The sequence below is a fragment of the Nerophis ophidion genome, linkage group LG20, assembly GCF_033978795.1.
Source record: "Nerophis ophidion isolate RoL-2023_Sa linkage group LG20, RoL_Noph_v1.0, whole genome shotgun sequence".
NCBI lineage: Eukaryota > Metazoa > Chordata > Actinopteri > Syngnathiformes > Syngnathidae > Nerophis > Nerophis ophidion.
The window spans coordinates 26918859-26944734 of record NC_084630.1 but is presented as its reverse complement, the minus strand read 5'-3'; the positions used below and the strand labels follow the sequence as shown (position 1 = coordinate 26944734).

Below are 25876 nucleotides of genomic sequence, written 5' to 3'. Positions count from 1 at the left end.
TAAAAACGAGTATGGAAGCTGGACAAATAAGATGCCAAAAACCAACAACTTTCATGTGGTATTAGAGAGAAAGGAGGAACCTTTTTTCTCCTCCATTTGAAAACGTGGACGTTATCAGCACTACTGTCTGATTCCAATTAATGCAAGTCATCAGAATCAGGTAATACACCAACTTATATTCTTGTCTTCATGAAAGATAGCAATCTATATGTTAAACATGCATGTATATTCATTAAAACACCTTTAACATGTCACCAAAAACGGCAAAATAAATAAATATAAATTATATACTGTATATATATAAATGTATGTATGTATGTATGTATATATATATATATTTTTTTAATATATATAAATATATATATACTGTATATATATATATATATATATATATATATATATATATATATATATATGATATGTGTGTGTATGTATATGTATATATGAGGTAGATCACTTCGACTTGCTCATTTATTAAGTAATTGATTAACGTAGCAAAACTTATTTGCGTGTTACCATTTAGTGGTCATTTGTGCGGAATATGTACTGTACTTTTAGTTCCTTAAAATATATTCCTGGCTCTGAATTTGCTCATTGCTATTTTTATGTTTTTGCGCATTATTTGTTGCCGTAATCATTAAACAAACAGGTTATTCATCAGTTACTCAGTACTTGAGTAGTTTTTTCACAACATACTTTTGACTTTTACTCAAGTAAATATTTGGGTGACTACTCCTTACTCTTACTTGAGTAACAAATCTCTAAAGTAACAGTACTCCTACTTGAGTACAATTTCTGACTACTTTACCCACCTCTGCATACGGGATGCGGGTTGTCTTAAAGAAGTCCTAAAATCAGCTGTTCACCTAGTGGGTTTTTGTTTTTTTTTGGGTGGGGGGGATGAATTGGGAAGTCCTTCTTTCGCTGCCGTCTTGTTTTATCATATATTGCTGCCTTTGCACCTGTCAATGTTTAATTTTGTCTGCACATTAAATCAACAAAAAATCCTGACTTTGGAGCAATGTTCACGGACTCTTAGTATTTGCCTCTCCATTAGATGCAATGGTTTTCTGTATTGGGATCATAATTTCGTTCCTAACTTGTTCACCGGTCTTCATATGGACGGTACTTTTCCTTGTTGATAGAAATACAAGAACACACACACACACACACACACACATACACACACACACACACACACACACACACACTGAATGCCTCGAAGAAGACTAGAAGCTAGGGCTGCACAATTAATCTAATTTTAATCCCAATCACGATTTTGGCTACCATGATTAAAAGAGATTGATCGTCGGTGAAAATAACATTTATAAAGCAAGCCTATCAAAAAAAAATCACTTTCACAGAAAAGCAACAGCGGCTTGTCTTGAAGCCCCAATTTGTGGCTTCCACCCAAGCCAGAGGACGTTGTGAATTGGCACAGAGCTCGACCTTGGCCACCTTGCCAGCCGGCATTAGCATGCTTTTGTCAGGCTGTTGCAGCCTGTCTCTCATTTTGTTCACTTCAGTGGAGTCTTTAGACCGTACTGCTACAGCGACACGTATGGACGCTTGCACAACACACTGTTTTTTCCTGGAGCCCTTGGCTAAATAGACTCTAGACACTTTTACTTCCAATGACAAAATGTCTCGCTGGTGTTCTGGCGAGACGTGCTTCACATTGGAATTCGTGCAACCCCTGCATCTGCACGTGTGTATGAAAACTTCATTTTCCATCCATTTTCTACCGCTTATTCCCTTTTGGCGCCTATCTCAGCTACAATCGGGCGGAAGGCGGGTGTACAACCTGGACAAGTCGCCACCTCATCACAGGGCCGAAAACTTAATTGGGCATTGGAGAATGTGAGTAACATTGTTACACTAAATAACACTGTATTTTTATATTATAGTATACTATTACTGTTATGACAGTATTACTGTTTTTAGACATCATACACTTACTGTTATGGTAGTATTACTGTTATTAGACAGTATATTGTTACTGTTATTACAGTATTACTGTTATTAGATAGTATATTGTTACTGTTATGATAGTATTACTGTTATTAGATAGTATAACATTACTGTTATGATACTATTACTGCTATTAGACAGTATAACATTACTAATATGGTAGAATTATTGTTATTAGACGGTATAATACTACTGTTATGATAGTATTACTGTTATTAGACAGTATAATATTACTGTTATGATAGTATTACTGTTATCAGACAGTATAACATTACTGTTATGGTAGTATTACTGTTATTAGACAGTATAATTCTACTGTTATGATAGTATTACTGTTATTAGACAGTATAATATTACTAATATGGTATTATTGTTATTAGACGGTATAATACTACTGTTATGATAGTATTACTGTTATTAGACAGTATCACTTTACTAATATGGTAGTATTACTGTTATTAGACGGTATAATACTACTGTTATGATAGTATTACTGTTATTAGACAGTATAACTTTACTAATATGGTAGTATTACTGTTATTAGACAGTATAACATTACTGTTATGGTAGTATTACTGTTATTAGACAGTATAATATTACTATTATGATACTATTACTGTTATTAGACCGTATAACATTACTAATATGGTAATATTACTGTTATTAGACAGTATATTGTTACTGTTATGGTAGTATTACTGTTATTAGACAGTATAATACTACTGTTATGATAGTATTACTGTTATTAGACAGTATAATACTACTGTTATGATAGTATTACTGTTATTAGACAGTATATCATTACTAATATGGTAGTATTACTGTTATTAGACAGTATACAATTACTGTTATAATACTATTACTGTGATTAGACAGTATAACATTACTAATATGGTACTATTACTGTTATTAGACAGTATACAATTACTGTTGTAATACTATTACTGTGATTAGACAGTATAACATTACTGTTATGATAGTATTACTGTTATTAGACAGTATAACTTTACTAATATGGTAGTATTACTGTTACTAGACAGTATAACATTACTGTTATGGTAGTATTACTGTTATTAGACAATGTAATACTACTGTTATGATAGTATTACTGTTATTAGACAGTATAATATTACTGTTATGATACTATTACTGTTATTAGACAGTATAACATTACTAATATGGTAGTATTACTGTTATTAGACAGTATACAATTACTGTTATAATACTATCACTGTGATTAGACAGTATAATATTACTGTTATGATAGTATTACTGTTATTGTATTCCCGCTTTTCCCAAAATTCCGGATTTTTCGGGAAATTCCTATTGAAATCAATGCGACATTCTTCAAAAGTTCCACAACCCCCACATTTTTCATCCGATTCAAACTGTTCCAACTTAAAAATATTCATCCTGTTTGGGAATTGTGTGCTCTATTTCAACAATTCTAAAAAAAAAAATCCAGGATTTAAGTTCAATCTATCAAGATAAAAAAATAATATCAAAATCAAATTACAGGCTGTTATTTATATAGTTTCTTTATTTTCCTCGACTGGTCCACTAACATCATGTGGTTTATTTTAATTTTTTTACATGAGTAGCATATCTAAAAAGATACAAATAATTGCTATTGTGACATCTAGTGGACACATTTAGAACAGCAGTTTATTTCATTCAAAAATGTTGTCTCATTTTTATACTTAGCAAACTTATCCCGCAGGTCGGGTGAAACCTGTTCGCGGACCTGATCCGGCCTGCAAGCCGTACGTCTGACACCCTTGTTATAAATGGACCAATCCCCAAATTTTTACATGTAAATGAAAAATGTATGTATAGCATGGCTTGGCTCTTGTTTAGCCTCCTACCGTTTTGCACATCCAGAATGTGATGTTTATCGAGGGTCCATCCTCCCATGTAGGAAGCATCCATCTCGTAGCCTTGTAGAACTGCGGTTCTCTTCTCCCACAGGATCCGGTCCAGGCAGGACTCGTATTCAAAGCCCACGGATACTGAGAGAGACATTGAAGTCGGGGTCAATTATTCAGTAATGAGTTGAATTTTAGTAATGATAGAGTAATATCTATGAGTCGCTGTGTCTGTGTTAGTATTTTCCAATATGTGAGTGAGTCTGCCAAAGGTCAGAAAACAGGGTAAAGACCAGTGTTAACTTCCATCTGTGTGATTTTTGAAAATCCACTGACTACTCTTGTTTGTTACCCTAAGGCAGTTTATAACACTCATGCACACACACGCACGCAGGCACACACACGCGCACACACACACACACACACACACACACACACACACACACAGGTCAGAGCTCTTTGCTGTCGCTACAACACTGAAATATCAAGGGTGGGACACCTGTCAAATCAGTGTACATACTTTCATACCTTGACACACACACACACACACACACACGCACACACACACACACACACGCACACACACACACGCACGCACACACGCAGGCACGCACACACACACACCCACACACACAAACACACACACACAGGTCAGAGCTCTTTGCTGTCGCTACAACACTGAAATATCAAGGGTGGGACACCTGTCAAATCAGTGTACATACTTTCATACCTTGACACACACACACACACACACACACGCACACACACACACACACACACGCACACACACACACGCACGCACACACGCAGGCACGCACACACACACACCCACACACACAAACACACACACACAGGTCAGAGCTCTTTGCTGTCGCTACAACACTGAAATATCAAGGGTGGGACACCTGTCAAATCAGTGTACATACTTTCATACCTTGACACACACACACACACACACACACGCACACACACACACACACACGCACACACACACACGCACGCACACACGCAGGCACGCACACACACACACCCACACACACAAACACACACACACAGGTCAGAGCTCTTTGCTGTCGCTACAACACTGAAATATCAAGGGTGGGACACCTGTCAAATCAGTGTACATACTTTCATACCTTGACACACACACACACACACACACACACGTATTTGTTACCTTCTTGAGACCTTCCAAAAATGCCTACCTGTCAAGGACCACCCTTTTGAGATATATATATAGATTTGTACTTACAACATTAATAATATATACAAACTATGCAAATATAAAAAAGGTAAGCTTTTATTTTTTTTGTTGTTGTTGTGTGTAATTGCTTTTTAATCTTCATTATTTACTTCAAGTTGATGCAGTATGTCTCTCTCTCTCTCTCTGTCTCTCTCTCTCTCTCTCTCCCTCTCTCTCTTTATATATATATGTATGTAGGTATGGGAAAAATCACAAAACTACTCCATCTCTACAGAATTGTTTCATGAGGGGTTCCCTCAATCATCAGGAGATTTTAATGGAAGCATTAATGGTTTAAATAGGGCACAGAGTGGGTGGGTACAAGGGTGTGGTGATTGGCTCATGTGTTACCTAGGAGGTGTTTCCGTCTGTGGCGGAATGTTGAAATGATTTCACTGCGCTTGTTTAGGGATGACAGATCTGGATGATATATAATAAGCAGTTTCTCTTTCAAGCATAGGTTGCATCTTTTATTAACCCTCATGAAACAGTTCTGTAGAGATGAAGTAGTTTTGTGATTTTTCCCACACATACATATTACGCTCTATATATATATATATATATGTTTTTTTGTTTTTTTAATACATTTTGGCCAAAGGGGGCACATTTCAATTTCTTACACACACTTATTTCATATGTGGACCAGAGGGGGAGCACGTCAAATTTTTACACACACTTGTTATTTCATATGTTGGATGTTGGCCAGAGAAGGAGCACTTCGAATTGTTACACAGACTTTTTATTTCATATGTTTACCAGAAGGGGAGCACTTTTAAAACCGACACAGAGTCAATTTGAAAAAACCCTCCTTTTTTGGGACCACCCCCATTTTGATAGATTTCACCACCAGGTTTGCAAATGAGATCTCTATTTTTTGTTTTTTGTAATGTGCCTAAGGCCGATGACGAATGAGTCACGGACCACAGATGGCCCCTGTGCCACACTTTGAGAAACAAGCTGTAGAAGCTAACTGATAATGGCCACAATAGTCTTAGTACCTTAGTGTGTTTGTTTATCCTATGGTGACATATGGGACGGGGGTTGTCTTACGTCAGTACCGGAAGTCCTAAAATCAGCTGTTTTAAATGGCGGGTTTTTGGGGGGATGAATACAGAAGTCTTTTTTGTACACATCAAATCAACAAAAAAATCCTGACTTTGGAGCAATGTTCATGGACTCTAGTATTTGCCTCTCTATTAGATGCAATGGTTTTCCGTATTGAGACCATGATTTCGGTCCTAACTTGTTCATCAATCCACATATGGAAGTTACTTTTACTTGTTGATGTCTGAAGAAAAACTGAACATTTGTGCAATATTATGATAAAAGTTGGAATTTTATAAATATATATATATATATATATCACAAATGGGTATTGCGGTCTGTCATTCCATCGTACATTTTTTTCCTTTTACGGAAGGTTATTTTGTAGAGAATAAATGAGAAAACAGCAAAAAAATGAAAATTAAATTTTGAAACATAGTTTATCTTCAATTTCGACTCTTTAAAATTCAAAATTCAACCGAAAAAAATTAAGAGAAAAACTAGCTAATTCGAATCTTTTTGAAAAAATTAAAAAAAGAATTTATGGAACATCATTAGTAATTTTTCCTGATTAAGATTAATTTTTTGAATTTGGATGACATGGTTAAAATCCAATCTGCACTTTGTTAGAATATATAACAAATTGGACCAAGCTATATTTCTAACAAAGACAAATCATTATTTCTTCTAGATTTTCCAGGACAAAAATTTTAAAAGAAATTCAAAAGATTTCGAAATAAGATTTAAATTTGATTCTACAGATTTTTTAGATTTGCCAGAATAATTTTTTTGAATTTTAATCATAATAAGTTGGAAGAAATATTTCACAAATATTCTTTGTCGAAAAAACAGAAGCTAAAATGAAGAATTACATTAAAATGTATTTATAATTATTTACAATAAAAAAATAAATGTACTTGAACATTGATTTAAATTGTCAGGAAAGAAGAGGAAGGAATTTAAAAAGTAAAAAGGTATATGTGTTTAAAAATCCTAATATAATTTTTAAGGTTGTATTTTTTCTCTAAAATTGTCTTTCTGAAAGTTATAAGAAGCAAAGTAAAAAATATATATATATATATATTTAAACAAGTGAGGACCAAGTTTTTAAAATATTTTCTTGGATTTTCAGATTCTATTTGAATTTTATCTCTCGTAGAATTAAAAATGTCGAGCAAAGGGAGACCAGCTTGCTAGTAAATAAATACAATTTACAAAATAGAGGCAGCTCACTGGTAAGTGCTGCTATTTGAGCTATTTTTAGAACAGGCCAGCGGGCTACTCATCTGGTCCTTACGGGCTACCTGGTGCCTGCGGGCACCGCGTTGGTGACCCCTGCAATAAATGATCTCTTATTTATGTTATACCAGAGTGGAGTATCGGTCTTGTTTTTTATCTTTATGTTGTGGCGAACGATAAAGATATTCATCATGCGGGATTTACGTTTCCAGGTTAAGGATGAACAAAAACACGAGCAGCTAATCTTGGTGCTATTTTCCCCCCGGCAATCAATTGACCAACTTTTGGCAGAACAACTTTTTGATCGACTTCCTCTTCCACTCCTGCTTCATCAATAACACATCGCGACATTGGTCAATCCATCAATGTTTACTTATACAGCCCTAAATCATGAGGGCTGCACAAGCCACGACAACATCCTGGGCTCAGATCCCACATCAGGGCAAGACAAAACTCAACCCAATGGGATGGCAATGAGAAACCTTGGAGTGTCCGGTGCAATGGACGTCGAGTGAATTGGTGAGACTTTGGTGTGAGTAATGTCAAAAGACAACAGCTTAGACTGACCCGGTGCCAAAAAAGTGTCATATTCAGTACCCATCAATCCTACTAAAAATACTAATTTGAACACCAACCCTCCCGCTCCCTACCCAACCCCCAATATATCTGTGCATGTGCCCGATTGTGATTAGTAAGGAACTCACCAACTGCCTCTGATAGTCCATAAACACGCTGGCCATAAGCATCGGTTTTGTCCCAGATGAAAGTGTAAGATAGATTTGGCTGGGCCGGAAACCATTTCTGGAATAGACGTCCCACAACCGCAACCATAAGGTGAACCTGGAGATAACAAAGGAGATGTCAGTATTCAACAACGCACGATAACGTCTGAATATGTGATACAAGACAGTCAGTATGGAAGGTGTGTCAATGTCACGCACATTGAGTCACTAGAAATGCTACAATAAATCTAGTCCATTATTATTATTATTATTATCAGTATTCCCCTGTGTATGCAGTACATTTTTTATAATTGTGTTACAAATATTACATAGCTCACCTTCATCAGGTTAAAAGGTATTGACGACTGTGTCATGGTGACTTTGAGAATTGGTTTGTATCCTGCAGCTCTTGAGCTCAGGTAGATCAGGTTGAGGTTACTGCCAGGTATTGAGGTTTCTTCTTGTAAAACCTGAAGAAAAAAAATATTATTAGTAAAATACAACACAGTCTTTCACCGAGATTTACAAAACCCAATACCAGTGAGGTTGGCACGTTATGTAAATGGTAAATAAAAACAGAATACAATGATTTGCAAATCCTTTTCAACTTATATTCAATTGAATAGACTTCAAAGACAAGATATTTAATGTTCGAACAGGAAAACTTTGTCTTTTTTTTGCAAATATTAGCTCATTTGCAATTTGATGCCTGCAACATGTTTCAAAAAAGCTGGCAAAAGTGGCAAAGAAGACTGAGAAGGTTGAGGAATGCTCATCAACCACTTATTTGGAATGTCCCACAGGTGGACATGCTAATTGGGAACAGGTGGGTGCCACGATTGGGTATAAAAGCAGCTTCTATGAAATGCTCAGTCATTCACAAACAAGGACGGGGCGAAGGTCACCACTTTGTGAACAAATGCGTGAGCAAATTGTTTAACAGTTTAAGAACAACATTTCTCAACGAGCTATTGCAAGGAATTTAGGGATTTCACCATCTATGGTCCATAATATCATCAAAAGGTTCAGAGAATCTGGAAAAATCACTGCACGTAAGAGATGATATTACAGACCTTCGATCCCTCAGGCGGTACTGCATCAAAAAGCAACGCTTCAGAAAACCACTGTCAGTAACTACATATGGTTGCTACATCTGTAAGTTCAAGTTAAAACTCTACTATGCAAAGCCAAAGCCATTTCTCAACAACACCCAGAAACGCCACTAGCTCCGCTGGGCCCGAGCCTAACATACCACAACAGAGACCCTGGACTGTTGAACGAATTAAGCTATACATTTGTATGATCGTACAGCACTTAAAACCTTTAGCATGTCAGTATGTGGAATTAAATTATGGAATGGATTAAGTAAAGAAGTTAAACAATGTACTCATATGATCCAGTTTAAGAGGTTGTTCAAAATAATTAGTGCTTACGAAGTACAAAGAAGAAGAATTATGAGAAACACTTTCAACTTTATTTAAAATAAGATATTCTTCATCTCAGTATGTGTATCATGACTGACTTAATTACATATTACAAAACTGTTGTATTACTCATTCACGGATTTCATTTTACTATAAAAAAAAATAGTCAGTAAATGAACGTATATATATTTGTAAACACTCTGAAGTGGGAAAGGGGTAGGATTAAATACGCTTTGCTTCTTCCTACTCCTTTGGGGACATGATGTAAAGTGAAATGATATGAAATTGTGTAATGCAGGGGTGCCCACACTTTTTCTGCAGGCGAGCTACTTTTCAATTGACCAACTCGAGGGGACCTACCTCATTTATATATATCATTTATATTTATTTATTTATGAAAGAGACCTTTTTGTAAACAAGTTAAATGTGTTTAATGATAATACAAGCATGTGTAACACATATAGATGTCTTTCTTTCACAAAGACAAGAATATAAGTTGGTGTATTACCTGATTCTGATGACTTGCATTGATTGGAATCAGACAGTAATGATGATAACGCCGGTTTTTGGCATTTAATTCATCGAGCTTCCATACACTGTACAATAAAAAAATTTGGCGGAAAATTCCGTAGCTTGCTTGATTGACATTCACGGCACCTGAGGGTCTTGTGAGATGACGCTGGCTGCTGCCAGTTCATTATTATGAAAAAATGACAGAGAGGAAGGTGAGAAACACTTTTTATTTCAACAGACTTTCGCGCCGTCCCTTCCGTCAAAACTCTAAAGGCCGACTGCACATTTCCTATCTTCACAATAAAACCCTGCTTCATGCTGCCTGCGCTAACAAAATAAGAGTCTCGGAAAGCTGGCGTGCACAAGTGATGTGCACGCCAGCTTTCTGAGGGATCGCTTGTGCACGCCAGCTTTCCGAGACTCTGTATTTAGTTAGCGCAGGCAGCATGAAGCAGAGCTTTTATTGTGAAGATAGAAAATGTGCAGTCGGCCTTTAGAGTTTTGACGGAAGGTACGGCGCGAGAGTCTCTTGAAATAAAAAGTGTTTCTCGCCTTCCTCTCGGTCATATTTTCATAATAATGATCTTGCAGCAGCCAGCGTCATCTCACAAGACCCTCCGGTACCGTGAATGTCATTTAAGTGATGTCTTGGTGAATATTGATGATCACGAATTTTTAGGTCTATTTTTTTTAAAAGCCTGGCTGGAGATCGACTGACACACCCCCCGCGGTCGACTGGTAGCTCGCGATCGACGTAATGGGCACCCCTGGTGTAATGTATTATGCTCTAAGTGTGTTCATGTTCGAAATAAACTAAAGAAAGAAAGAAAATGAATGTGAAAATTTTGAGCATACATTTACAAAATAAATTAAGGGTAGTCGTTTCATACAAACTTCTAATCATATTATCAATAACACAGGAGAGCCCGGTTCAATTCATTTAAAACAATATATGTTGCATTTACTTTAATGCCAGTCTCTTAATGACATTGGGGACTGTGACACTTTTTTTTCTAAATTGATTTTCTTTAATTTATACAAAAAAAAATCTATGAACAATTTGCTGTTGTATGTTTAGCCTTAAATTGCCATGATGTAACTTTTTTTTAAATAACAAAATACATGAATGTCAGTGCTTCAAAGATTTTCAGTTAATACATGATCTTTACTTCATTTCAAAGTACATTTGTGCTAAGCAAAAGTTGAGTTCTTTACAAATAATGAAAACATTTATGAGGAACTAGTGTATGTCTGAGGTAAGCTGGCATAGCAACATTTAAGGTTGGGAACGGGGTACGCCAGGGGGGAATTCTCTCCCCTGCCCTCTTCAATCTGTATATGAATGACCTATCTGTTCAGCTCAATACCTGTAGAACAGGATGTGTACTTGGTAATACTGTGGTTAATCATCTGATGATTTAGCCATCCTGTCTCCTAGCAGTGCTGGCTTTTAACAGCTGCTGAATATATGTACAGATTATGGTTTAAAATATGATGTGAAATATAATGCAAAGAAGAGTATCATCATGATATGTAGAACAAGAGAAGACAAGGATCTCTCTTTTCCTTCATTCTATCGGTCAGGACAGGTGCTGAGTGTGTGTCATAAAACTAAGTATCTGGGGCACATCATTACTGATCTATTGGGTGATGATGATGACCTATACAGACGTTTGCTGTATGCCCAAGCCAACATGCTGAGAAAGACATTTTATTTTTGTACAAAATATGTAAAGATCAACTTATTCAGAGCCTATTGCACTCCTTTGTATACTGCCCCCCTGTGGGTGAAGTATAAACAGAAAAGCTTTCAGAAGCTTCAGGTCGCTCATAATGATTGTATGAGGCTTCTCCTGGGAATTCCAAGAAGCACCAGTGCAAGCCAGATGTTTGTTAGTGTTGGGGTGTCCACTTTCTCAGTGTTGCTACGCAACCTTATGTATAAGTTTATGTGTAGGGCATCTGAGTCTGAAAATGACATAATTACTGAGTTAACGAACCCTGGCTGCAGTTCTGTTAGATACTCATCTAGACTGTGGAACCATTGGCACACGTTTGTATGTTATAAACTGACATTTGCGCTTTATGTTTCTTTTTATTGTTTTGTTTTTTAATGTTTTAGTGTTTTGTTTTGTTTTTAACGTTTCGTATTGTGTTTTTTATATGTTTAATGGATCTTAAGGTCTGCAATAAAGATTGATGATGATAGGTTCCAGCTTACCCCTTATTGGAAAAAGTGGTGTTAAAAATGGATGGCTGGATGGATGAATTAATATTATTGTAGATAAACATCTGAAGTATTTGTTACACTTAGCCAGTGGTTTATCTACACTGTAAACCAAATCTGCACAATTTACCGTAAAATACCGGCAGCAATTTTTGCCAGGAATTCCCCATAAAAATACAGTCATGATGCATTACGGCAGTGGTTCTAAACCTTTTTTCAGTGATGTACCCCCTGTGAACATTTTTTTTTAATTCAAGTACCCCCTAATCAGAACAAAGCATTTTTGGTTGAAAAAAAGAGATAAAGAGGTAAAATACAGCACAATGTCATCAGTTTCTGATTTATTAAATTGCATAACAGTGCAAAATATTGCTCATTTGTAGTGGTTTTTCATGAACTATTTGGAAAAAAAGATATAATAATAACTAAAAACTAGTTGAAAAATAAACAAGTGATTCAATTATAAATAAAGATTTCTACACATAGAAGTAATCATCAACTTATAATGCCCTCTTTGGGGATTGTAATAGAGATCCATCTGGATTCATCAACTTAATTGTATACAATTCTTCACAAAAAAAAAAATCTTTAATATCAATATTTATGGAACATGTCCACAAAAAAATCAAGCTGTCAACACTGAATATTGTATTGTTGCATTTCATTCCACAGTTTATGAACTTAAATTCATATTTTGTTGAAGTATTATTCAATAAATATATTTATAAAGGATTTTTGAACTGTTGCTATTTTTAGAATATTTTTTGAAAAATCTCAGGTACCCCTTGGCACACCTTCAAGTACCCCCAGGGGTACGTGTACCCCCATTTGAGAACCACTGCATTACGGTATATTGATGTTGAATCCGTAAATTTTACACTTAATTAATTGTTTCTGCTATGGTAAATTCCTATTAAAATAACCTTTTTACAAAAAACTAAACAAAAAAAAACTATAAAATTTAGGGTAAAGTACTGGCAGCTGTGGTTGCCAGGAATTCACCGTAAAAAATACAGTCATGATGCATCGGAAATTAGGGTATATTGAAGTTGAATACGTACATTTTACAGTTGATAATTGTTTCTGCTACGGTAAATTACTATGAGAATAACCTTTTTACAAAAAAAAACCCCTATAAAATGTACAGTAAAGTACTGGCAGCTATTGCTGCCAGGAATTCACTGTAAAACAAATAAGGGCTAATTATAAAGTTGTCGATCCCCAGGTGCATGACTTTGGAGGTGGGAGGAAGCTGGAGTACCAATCCAATCCACTTTATTTATATAGCACATTTAAACAACAATAACGTTTCCAATGTGCTGCACAGCCATGTTAAAAACAATTGTAAAAAAATAAAATAAATAAATTAAATAAAATAAAAAAAGTATATATATATATATATATATATATATATATATATATATATATATATATATATATTATGCTCCACCGACTGAATAAAAACAAAAAATAAATAAATATAAAACCAATAAAAACAATATAAAAACAAATATGATTAAAAATGTATTTTAAAGGGTAAAATCAATTAAAACAGTAAAATGAAAATCAAAGTGTATAAAAAACACAGAGGACTGAGGACCACACAACTCACGTAGTATTAAAAGCCAAAGAATAAAAGTGGGTCTTAAGACGAGATTTAAAACACTCCACTGTGGAAGCAGTTTGAACATGGAGGGGCAGAGTGTTCCAGAGCTTAGGGCCGACCACAGAGAAGGCCCTGTCTCCCCTGGTCTTAAGTCTGGTCTTGGGCACCACGAGCTGGAACTGGCTCTCGGACCTCAGAACGCGCGCAGGAGTGTACATTTGGATGAGGTCCGAGATATATTGAGGTGCCAGTCCATGTAAACATTTAAAAACAAACAGCAATGTTTTAAAATCAATTCTAAAATGAACAGGGAGCCAGTGCAAACTCTGAAGAATTGGGGTTATATGCTGGCGTTTCCTGGCCCCTGTTAAAAGTCGTGCTGCCGCGTTCTGGACTAACTGCAACCGGGAGAGAGCTTTTTGGCTAATGCCAGCATAAAGTGCATTGCAGTAGTCCAGGCGACTTGAAATAAAAGCATGCACGACTTGTTCAAAAAGGTTAAAAGATAAAAACGGTTTAACCTTTACTAAAAGACGAAGGTGATAAAAACACGATTTTAAAACGCCATTGACTTGTTTGTCAAATCGCTGTCTATAGTGACGCCAAGGCTGGTGACTTTGGGACGCACATAATTTTGCAATGGTCCCAAGTCAGTGAGGGCTGGACCAAAAACTAAAATTTCCGTTTTTCCCTCATTCATTATTAAAAAATTCTGGGCTAACCAAGCCTTGACGTCACATAGACAGTTAGGAAGGGGTGTCAGGGGGCCGTGGCTTTTTGAAATCGGCATATAAATTTGGCAGTCATCTGCATAAAAGTGATAAAACACTCCATGTTTCTTAAAAATATCTCCAAGAGGGAGGAGATAAAGAGCGAACAGGATAGGGCCTAAAATAGATCCCTGGGGGACACCACAGTAAAGCGGGGCAGAAGAGGAGGTGGCGTCCCCCAGCCTGACAGAGAAGGACCTCTCAGACAGGTAAGATCTGAACCACGCTAACGCTGTCCTCCTGACACCCACACAGTCTCTCAGGCGGTCTAAAAGAATTGTGTGGTCGACTGTGTCAAAGGCAGCTGTAAGATCTAAAAGCACTAAAATGGCAGAGCTGCCAGAATCAGACATTAAAAGCAAGTCATTAAAAACCTTTAAAAGTGCAGATTCAGTACTGTGCAAAGCTTTGTATCCAGACTGAAATGGATCTAAAGTGCTATTTTCATCTAAAAAAGGCTGCAGTTGTGCCAGAACACATTTCTCCAAAATCTTTGACACAAAAGGTAATTTGGAAATGGGCCGATAATTTGACAAACTTGTCGGATCAAGACCTGTTTTTTTTAATCAAAGGCTCAACAACAGCTCTTTTACAAAAGGAGGGGACACAGTCAGAAATCAAGCTGTTGTTGATGATGTTCCTAACAGACAAATCAATAGTGTCCCAGATTTCTTTAAAAAAGCCAGGGGGGACTGGGTCTGTGGGACATGACGAGGGTTTTAGCTTGCTGACTATTCCTGTAAGTTCAGGCATGGACACAGGCTCAAAGTGACAGAACACAGTCGAGCACTGAGTGGCCACATTAAAACGTAATGGAAAATGAGAAAGATTTGCCCGAATAGAAGCAACCTTATCATTAAAAAAGGAGAGAAATTTTTCATAAGTTTCACTAGTCATCTCCAGTGAAGTGGCTGGATTCGGTTTAAGAACATTACTAGTAGTATTAAAAAGAACACGTGGCTTACTGATGCTATTTAAAATTAAGTCTGACAAATATTTTGTTTTCTCAGCTTTAACCACACTTTGATAATTTCGACAGTTTTCTTTTAAAATTTGATAGGAGACTTCCAAGTGATCCCCTTTCCACTTGCGCTCCACCCTTCGCCACTCACGCCGAGCTGTGCGTGTGGTTTCATTGAGCCAAGGTTCCTGTTTTGGTTTGGGACGTATAGCTCTGAGGGGCGCTATACTATCCAGAATCTTAGAACATGTCGAAAGAAAAGAGTACATCAATTGTTCAGTGTCTGCAGGGTGTGATATACTCTGCATGTACTCAGTAAACAAAGGAGAAAAGGCGGCTGCGGTGTCAGACCTAATAACACGCGCGTGACGCACGGCAAGCGGCTTTACATCAGGTTCAAAAGTTAAATTAAACATAACAGGACTGTGATCACTGAACACCGCATCACCAATAACAACATTGTCAACAATAAAACCATAAGACAGTACGAGGTCTAGAGTATGCCCGCGTTCGTGTGTAGAACCACACACAGACTGTACAACGTTAAAAGAGCCAATGACATTCAGGAAGCTCCTGGATAATGGTTCGTCTGGGCAGCAGGTGTGAATATACCCACGCAGTCACAGGGGAGAACATGCAAGAAAGACCCCAAGCCCGAGAAGTGAACCCAGGACCTTCTCACTGTGAGGCACGGATCATGCCATGTTTGGTTTGAGATTCCCTTATTTGTTTAGTTTGGTTTCAGCTGCTGCGCCAGGTCCACTACTAACCACATTGTGAAGTATGCGGACGACACAACAGTATTGGACCTCATCCGTGACAACAACGACATAGACTACAGGGAGAAGGTGACAGGTACAGAACCAACAACCTGGTCCTGAACGTCGACAAGACCAAGGAGATCATCGTCGACTTCAGGAAGCACCAGTCCAGCCACACTTCACTCTTCATCAACGGCAAAGCAGTGGAGATGGTAAGCAGCACCAACTTCCTAGGGGTGCAGATAACTAACAATATGACCTGGTCCCTACACACCAGAGCTTTTGTGTAAAGAGCTCAGCAGCACATGCACTTTTTGCGTCGGATGAAAAGAACACAGCTCCCTCCCCCCATTCTCACTACATTCTACAGAGGCCCTATACAAGCCTACAGTGCTTTAGACTGGAAGTCTCTGCAGAGAGTGGGGAGGACGGCGGAAAAGATCATCAGGACTTCTCTTCCTCCTATCCAGAAACTCGCAAAAAGCCGCTGCCTGACCAATGCTCAGAAAATCTGAGACTCCTCCTACCCCCACCAAGGACCGTTTTCACTGCTGGTCTCTAGAAAGAGGTTAAGCAGCCTCCGTAGCAGAACCTCCAGGCTCTGTAACAGCTTCTTCCCTCAGGCCGTAAGACTCTTGAACGCATCATAATAATTCCCTCAATTCCCACCAAAAACGGATTAACTGGCTGGAATATAAAGACAATATAACATACATCCATAAACGTGGATGCATTTGCAAAAGTGCAATATATTTATCTGTACAGTAATCTATTTATTTATATCTGCACCTTATTGCTCTTTTATCCTGCACCACAACAAGCTAATGCAACACAATTTTGTTCTTATCTGTACTGCAAAGTTCTAATTTGAATGACAATATAAAGGAAGTCTAAGTCCAAGCACCCTTGTTTTTGTATTCCTTGTTGCCATGGGTCCTGATTATAGTCACTTGCCTCTCATTACTCAGAGAGCTATTTATTCCTGCCTTTCGCCACACTCTGTCTGGCAGTTTTATTCTCTACATGCGACTATTTGCTTCTTGTTCCTGTTTAGGCTAGTCTTATGCTTGGTATTTTGGCTTGATTATGGCAATAAGTCCTCTCTCTGGGCTGCATGCTGCTTCCAGACGTCTGGATCTGCATCTTGGGGAAACGACCGCCGCAAAACTACGTGACCCCAACCTAACAAATTGAAGCCATCCTTGAAAGTCATGTCTCTTAACAGCGGGGAGGTGGGGGATTTCATATGCTATATCTTTGAAGTCACGTTCAAGTACATCTTTTATCAAGTGCACCTGTGGGTGAAGGACAAGCAGGAGGACTACTCTGATTTACATGATGACACACACAACATATCGTAAATCCTTGACCTGTTGGCCATCAGGGTGACTTTGCTATCCGTTCCTTTTAAATGTGCTCCCCTTTTTCATTTTTTCTTTTTTTACTGGACATTTAATCGCTGCTTGGCAACAGGCGCGGCAGGCCAGTGCCAGCGGTCCCAGGTCACAATGGGCCCCCACACGGCCGACCAACGTTAAATCATGATGGAGCAGCAACAATGTGGAGAGTTTGCAATGACATAGAACTCCCTAAGGTGGTCCCATAGCAAGTGTGTCTAAACCAGGGCTTACAAGTTCAAATGTGAGTCATTTGATACAGAGTCACGTGATACAGAAAACAAAAGATTGGAAATGGCTAAAATGTCTCAAATTTGGCATCCGAAAACCAAAATGTAGATACAGTGGGGCAAAAAAGTATTTAGTCAGCCACCGATTGTGCAAGTTCTCTCACTTAAAATGATGACAGAGGTCTGTAATTTTCATCATAGGTACACTTCAACTGTGAGAGACAGAATGTGGAAAAAAAATCCAGGAATTCACGTTGTAGGAATTTTAAAGAATGTATTTGTAAATTATGGTGGAAAATAAGTATTTGGTCAACCATTCAACGCTCTCACTGATGGAAGGATGTTTTAGCTCAAAATCTCACGATACATGGCCCCATTCATTCTTTCCTTAACACGGATCAATCGTCCTTTCCCCTTAGCAGAAAAACAGCCCCAAAGCATGATGTTTCCACCCCCATGCTTCACAGTAGGTTTGGTGTTCTTGGGATCCAACTCAGTATTCTTCTTCCTCCAAACACGACGCGTTGAGTTTATACCAAAAACTTGTATTTTGGTTTCATCGGACCACATGACATTCCCCCAATCCTCTGCTGTATCATCCATGTATCCATTTTGGTATTAATTGTGTAATTATGCGGTTAAAGCAGACGACTTTTAGCTGTGTGTGTGCGCGGCGCTCATATTTCCTTAAAACCCGTGACGTCTTGCGTACACGTCATCATTACACGATGTTTTCACGACGAAACTCCCGGGAAATTTAAAATTGCAATTTAGTAAACTAAAAAGGCCGTTTTGGCATGTGTTGCAATGTTAATATTTCATCATTGATATATAAACTATCAGACTGCGTGGTGGGTAGTAGTGGGTCTCAGTAAGCCTTTAATGTTCCCTAAGATTGTTTGTTAAAATAAAGCAAATAATGCAAACAAATTTTTGTGGTCCCCTTTATTCAGAAAAGTCCTGAGAAGTATGTAAATAGTATTGGTATCGGGACAACACTACTGTCAACTAATGGAGGAAGCGTTTCCATATATTAATGCTGGCTTCATTTAGGGGAGATGCCGGGACTTCTGCAATCTAGCAGACCAACTGTACCGAGTGTACTTCAATGTGCGGTTCAGATTTTCCTGTTCTCAATTCATTCATCATCTATCCATCCATTTGCTACCGCTTATTCCCTTAAGGGACGCGGGGAGGCTGGAGTCAATGTCAGCTACAATCGGGGTAAAGGCGGTGTACACCCTGGACAAGTCGCCACCTCATCGCAGGGCCAACACAGATAGACAGACAACATTCACACTCACATTCACACACTAGGGACCATTTAGTGTTGCCAATCAACCTATCCCCAGGTGCATGTCTTTGGAGGTGGGAGGAAGCCGGAGTACCCGGAGGGAACCCACGCATTCACAGGGAGAACATGCAAACTCCACACAGAAAGATCCCGAGCCCGGGATTGAACTCAGGACTACTCGGGACCTTCGTATTGAGAGGCAGACGCACTAACCCTGTGCTGCAATATATATTACTTTCCCTGTTTATTTGTGGGCTGAAAAACCTATGCTATCCTATTCAATCGATATTGAGACTGTATGTCAAAAAACTCAAAAAGGCAATTTAGTTTCCTCAATAATAATAACAAAAATATAGAAAAGAAGAAGAAAAAACATATTGGATATCTTAGATTGCCCACTTTGGATTAATAATATCAGTATGTTTAATAAATGAAAATGTTAATAATATTAAATCGATTTTATTTATCTGTTCTTTTTTTTATAAACTAGTTTGAACACGGTTTGTGCTTGGCAAACAAAAAAAGTAGCAAATAATAACAATAATAATAGATTAGATTTTATATGTATATATATCTTTATATATATTCATAAATAAAATCTGGAAGTTGTCTATAACAAAGTAAGTCATATTGATTAATTATGATCTTTTTTTTCTAGTGGCATTATTTCTTATTTCAAACGCACACATGCTGACATTTTAATTTGTTGTTTACACAATTTCGAAGTCAGAGTGCACAATGCAGGAAAAAAGTATTTTCTGGAGATAAGAAATTGTGTTTCAGTTATGCAAAACATTTGCATCAGGGTTATGGTGAATCTCTCACCAAACAAGGACACACACCAAAAAAATCAAAAACAACAAAAAAACATAAGAAAGCTTTGTGGAAATCTCTATTGGGAATATTTTAGATTTTTCAACTGTGCTATTCATTAGACAAGCATTTAGATACATAACAGATCCATAACATCGCCTTCAAGACTTCCTTTTCACTTCCCTCCTCTCTAATGGATTTGGCTCCAAGTACTGTGTACATTCTCAGCAGGTGCAGCATTGATTGTTATCTTTGCTTGTCCCCGGAACTCCAGAACAAAACGTCAACCTTCTCCACTACAATGGGAGTGGAGTGAAATACAAGACTGTCAATATTTAAAATAGAATAGAATATAATTTACTTTATTGCCATTATATTTGCATATTACGAGATTAAGGACTCCAATTTAAAGTGCGGTAGTGGGAACAAATATGGGCACAAGAGGTAATAAAGGAAAAAGTAACAATTAAAATAAACAGACTACTACTGCAATCCTATACAATGTACAAAACACTATAGAAATACAAGCTGTGCGAGAAAGAAACAACAAATAGTGCAATAATTCGTGAACGTAAGAAATACAAAATATAAGTATTGTCCTCACTGTGGGGCTTCTGTAGAGTTCAAGAATGATTGCGAGAAAGGTGAAGGATTTTAAGTGCGCCTTATAGTCCGGAAAATAAGGTACATATTTGTAGAAATCGTTTTTTTGTATTTCTTGAATCGATTAAGAATTGTTACAAATAAGAATCGTGGTTCTTTTGAAAATCCTTTTTTTTTTTGACCCCTCTAGTAGCTTTTAGTGTAATTTGATAACCACAATCTCTACAGCACTGATACACAACCAGAACATAACCTTGACTTTTAGTCAAGGTTATGTTCATGACGCCTTTCAAATGTACTTCTGGAGTAGTCACTGAAATACAACACCATATGTGAAAAACAATAAATGTCATCATGTCCATGCACCGTTTGCCATGCAAGCGTGATGGATGCCGCTAATTTGTTGCTCTTCGTTAACATTTATACATGCACACTTTAGAGAGGAACCAAGACCACCTCCATTCCCCACACCTCCATCTGTTCTCCTATTTGAACCTCTCAAACCCTGAGCATGAAAGGGCTACTGTGTTAAAAAATAAATACAGAAAATGAACAGGATTTGAGGTTGGATGCCCTCTATTTATTTTCTAACGTTTGTACAGATGATGAAGTAATGGAGGTTTCTGTGCATACCTTTGCTACTTCATAGGAGTAAAAAAACACTGCAAAAAGTCAGTGTTCAAAAACAAGGGAAAAAAATACAAAAATTGGGGTATATTATTTGAACTAAGCAAAATGATCTGCCAATAGAACAAGAAAATGTGGCTTGTCAAGACTTTCCAAAACAAGTAAAATTAGCTAGACTCAATGAATCCAAAAATACCATAAAATAAGTATATTCTCATGAATAAAAAGTGCACTTTTCTTGGTAGAAACAAAAATGATGTCAGGTTTGTCACTGACAGTTTAGTTAGGTTATGATTTTTCCTGTGTGTCCTTATTTCCTGTCAGCGCTCCTTTTTTGGTTGTTGCCTGGTTTTTTCTCCCTGAGCGCTGTTTCCCCTCAGGTGCGGCTGATTGGCACCTGGCCACACCTGGTGTCAATCAGCCGGCTGCTATTCAAACATGCTCTGCCCTCCAGTCAGGGCTGGGGTATTGTCGTTTTAGCTTTAAGTCACTATCTGTAAGCTGTAACCTGAATCCTGTAGCTGTTTGCAGCTTGCTGTCCTTTTTTTGTTCCTTGTTCCCTATTTGCTGGTTCCTGTTCCTTGTTTCCAGTTTTCCTGTTCCTGGTTCGTGTTTTTTTCTTGATATTTGGACATTAAATCATGTTTTCCTGCACCGAGCCTGCCGTCTCTGCATCTTGGGGTTCGTCACCAACACTCTGTGAATAATGAGACCTTTTTGCTCAATATGTTGAAAAGTGTTCTTAAATTAAAGTAAATGCGAAAGCCATTATCTTGCCATAATGATATGTGCTCGGCATCATGATTTTTTTTCATGCTTAAGAAATTATTACTTTAAAAAGGCAGTTTTATACTCGTGAGTGTTGATGACATAGCTTTGCAACAGTTGATATTCTAGTTTTAAGCATGTTTTACTCAATATAGGTCATCAAATCTCAACAACAAGCTGTAATATCTTACTGAGATCATTTAGGATCAAAACCCTTAAAACAAGTAAAACTCTAACATAAAATCTGCCTAGTGAGAAGAATTATCCAATCAGACAGAAAATAAACAAATATCACCCTTATTTATTTGAGATATTTAATCTTACTTAGATTTCAGTTTTTGCAGTGAAGCTGCTTATTAAATGTGTGTTAGAAGAGGGGTTGTAGTTATGGCTGCCTGTAGAGGGCCGATTGCAACAGTGAATATTATAAAAATACATGTACAAGGATTCGCTTCATGATATTATTTAAACAATCGCATTTGATATTTTATTTTTATTTTTTTTGCATGCACTGCAATGAAATCGGCAGATTTTATAGGTAAAACCTGGCAGCTGTCATGACTGGGGGTCGCAGCTTAAATGATAAATGGGTTGTACTTGTATAGCGCTTTTATACCGTCAAGGTACTCAAAGCGCTTTGACACTACTTCCACATTCACCCATTCACACACACTTTCACACACTGATGGAGGGAGCTGCCATGCAAGGCGCCAACCAGCACCCATCAGGAACAAGGGTGAAGTGTCTTGCTCAGGACACAACAGACGTGACGAGGTAGGTACTAGGTGGGGATTGAACCAAAGACCCTCGGGTTGCGCACAGCCACTCTACCACTGTGCCACGCCGTCCCTTACTTACTGCGAGGTTTGTTCTCCCGGGAAGCAATCAGACTATTCCGGACAAGGCGTGGAGGTAGGAACATATTTATTTCCCAAGAGATCTTGGGAGGGCATGAGGTAAACAAACAAACTCTGGCTTGGAACAAACACAAAACTGTGGCAAGAAATAAACACGACTTACGGCATGAATCGAGCAACATGAACTATGGGATTGAATGAAACAAGCATCCATCCATCTATCCATTTTCTACGGCATATTCCCTTTGGTGGTTGCTGGATCCTATCTCAGATAAATTCAGGTGGAAGGCGGGCTACACCCTGGACAAGTCGCCACCTCATCACAGGGCCAACACAGATAGACAGACAACATTCACACTCACATTCACACACTAGGGCCAATTTTTTTTTTGTAGTGTTGCTAATCAACCTATCCCCAGGTGCATGTCTTTGGTGGTGGGAAGAAGCCGGAGTACCCGGAGGGAATCATGCAAACTCCACACAGAAAGATCCAGAGCCCGGGATTGAACTCGTGACTACTCAGGACATTCGTATTGTGAGGCAGACGCACTAACCCCTCTACCACCGTGCTGCCCTGAAACAGGCAAGAAAATACTAAATAACATAACTATGGCATGGAGCAAGTAATGACGCCAGGCCGACTGACTGGCAAACACAGGCTTAAATCATGGTCTCTTGATTAGAGCAGGTGCGTGTCCCCAACACCAGAGGCAGGTGAAACCAATAAGTTGCCATGAAAACCAAAACAAACAAGGGTACACAAAAACAGGAACTAATGGAGTCATGATCCAGACCACAGAACATGACAGCACCACAGTCACCAGAATTTTACTGTAAGATGCACAGTGACTTTTACAACATATTACTGTAAATGGAAAACAACGCTACCACTGTTTTATATAGTAAAACTCTGGCAAGTTAGCTGCAAGTTTTACCATAAAATCCATGGTTGTTTTTTTCACGTGTATTGCTATAAGAAAAAAGGGTACCACAGATTTTTTACATGAAATTTTGGCAATTGAGCTGTTGTTTCTTTTTTTTCATCGTAAAACCGGGGTCCCCAAACGGTATGTGTGTGTACAAGGATAAGGTAAGGTAGGATACAGCCTGGATAATCTTAGCTGGCTTAGTGTAGAAGTGCGGTTTGGCCGCAATTTGAAGTGTTCTTTGAATTTTGGCACCCGGTGGAGTTACACACAGTTGTAAAAGGTGGATAGGGCTGACCTGTGTTTCAGGTATAATTGGAATATCTTCAGGTGAACTTTTGTAGAAGATGGACAGTGGGGGTGTGACAATGATCGGGCTGGGTCTGATGAAACCGCTCAGGTCACAGCTTGGAATGTCATTCTCCTCCTGAAAAAGAGATTGTCAGTCCATCAGCAATTTATGAGTCACAAAGCAGGGAAAACAACTGTATCCACGGTTTATTGGAGAAGTAGAAAATCAAACGGAAACGATTGAATAATGGCTTTAAATTACCGTATTTTTTGGACTATAAGTCGCAGTTTTATTTCATAGTTTGGCCGGGGGTGAGACTTATACTCAGGAGCGACTTATGTGTGAAATTATTAACACATTACCGTAAAGTATCAAATAATATTATTTAGCTCATTCACGTTAGAGACTAGACGTATAAGATTTCCTCTGATTTAGCGATTAGGAGTGACAGATTGTTTGGTAAACGTATAGCATGTTCTATATGTTATAGTTATTTGAATGACTCTTACCATAATATGTTACGTTAACATACCAGGCACCTTCTTAGTTGGTTATTTATGTGTCATATAAGGTACACTTATTCAGCCTGTTGTTTACTCTTATTTATTTATTTTAAATTGCCTTTCAAATGTCTATTCTTGGTGTTGGGTTTTATCAAATAAATTTCCCCCAAAAATGCGACTTATACTCCAGTGCGACTTATATATGTTTTTTTTTTCCTTCTTTATTATTCATTTTTGGCAGGTGCGACTTATACTCCGGAGCGATTTATACTCCAAAAAACACGGTAATCCTTTTGGGAAAGCTAAGTTCACTTCCAGATTTTTTTGTTCCCTATATAAACCTTTATTTCCATTTTTACAATTTCTGTTTGTCCTGCTCGAGTGCAGCTGGGATAGGCTCCAGCGCACCCGTCCGCCTAACTTGGATGAGCGATAAACAATAAATACAGTGCCAGGATTACATTTTTTAGAGAATCTTTAGCCATTATGTTTCATTTTCAAAATCATTAAAGTGGTTAACACAAAAGCTAATCAGTTTTGCACAAAAAATGATGATGACGAAGCATTACGCCAATGTAGTATTGTCCCGATACCAATATTTTTGTACCGGTACCAAAATATTTAGATACTTTTTGGTACTTTTCGAAATAAAGGGGATCACAAAAAAATTGCATTATTGACTTTATTTTAACAAAAAAATCTTAGGGTACATTAAACATATGTTTCTTATTGCAAATTTGTCCTTAAATAAAATAGTGAACATACAAGACAACTTGTCTTTTATTATTAAGTAAACAAACACAGGCTCCTAATTTAGTCTGCTGACATATGCAGTAACATATTGTGTCATTTATCATTCTATTATGTTCTCAACATTATTAAGGACAAGTGGTAGAAAATGAATTATTAATTTACTTGTTCATTTATTGATAATATCCGCTTACTTTCTCTTTTAACATGTTCTATCTAAACTTCTGTTAAAATGTAATAATCACTTGTTCTTCTGTTGTTAGATACTTAACCTTAATTTTGGATGATACCACAAATTTAGGTATCAATCCGATACCAAGTAGTTACTGGATCAGACATTGGTCATATTCAAAGTCCTCATGTAACCAGGGACATAATTACTGACTTTATAAACATAATATAAATTAAAAAAAGAAAAGAAAAATATGTGATGCCAAAAAATATCAATGTAATCATAGATATACAGTATA

General features: G+C 37.6%; 1 protein-coding gene across 6 annotated transcripts in view; it reads right to left on the bottom strand.

The window, feature by feature from the left end:
* Positions 1 to 25876, bottom strand: part of tenm3 (teneurin transmembrane protein 3) — a 779964-nt gene that overhangs the window by 169207 nt on the left and 584881 nt on the right. For all 6 annotated transcript variants that reach the window (XM_061880866.1, XM_061880868.1, XM_061880869.1 and 3 more), the window contains 4 exons: positions 24160 to 24288; positions 8423 to 8554; positions 8067 to 8202; positions 3837 to 3980 (listed from right to left, as the gene is read on the bottom strand). In XM_061880866.1, the coding sequence (XP_061736850.1) occupies positions 3837 to 3980; positions 8067 to 8202; positions 8423 to 8554; positions 24160 to 24288 (541 nt within the window). The remainder of the gene's footprint in view (positions 1 to 3836; positions 3981 to 8066; positions 8203 to 8422; positions 8555 to 24159; positions 24289 to 25876) is intronic.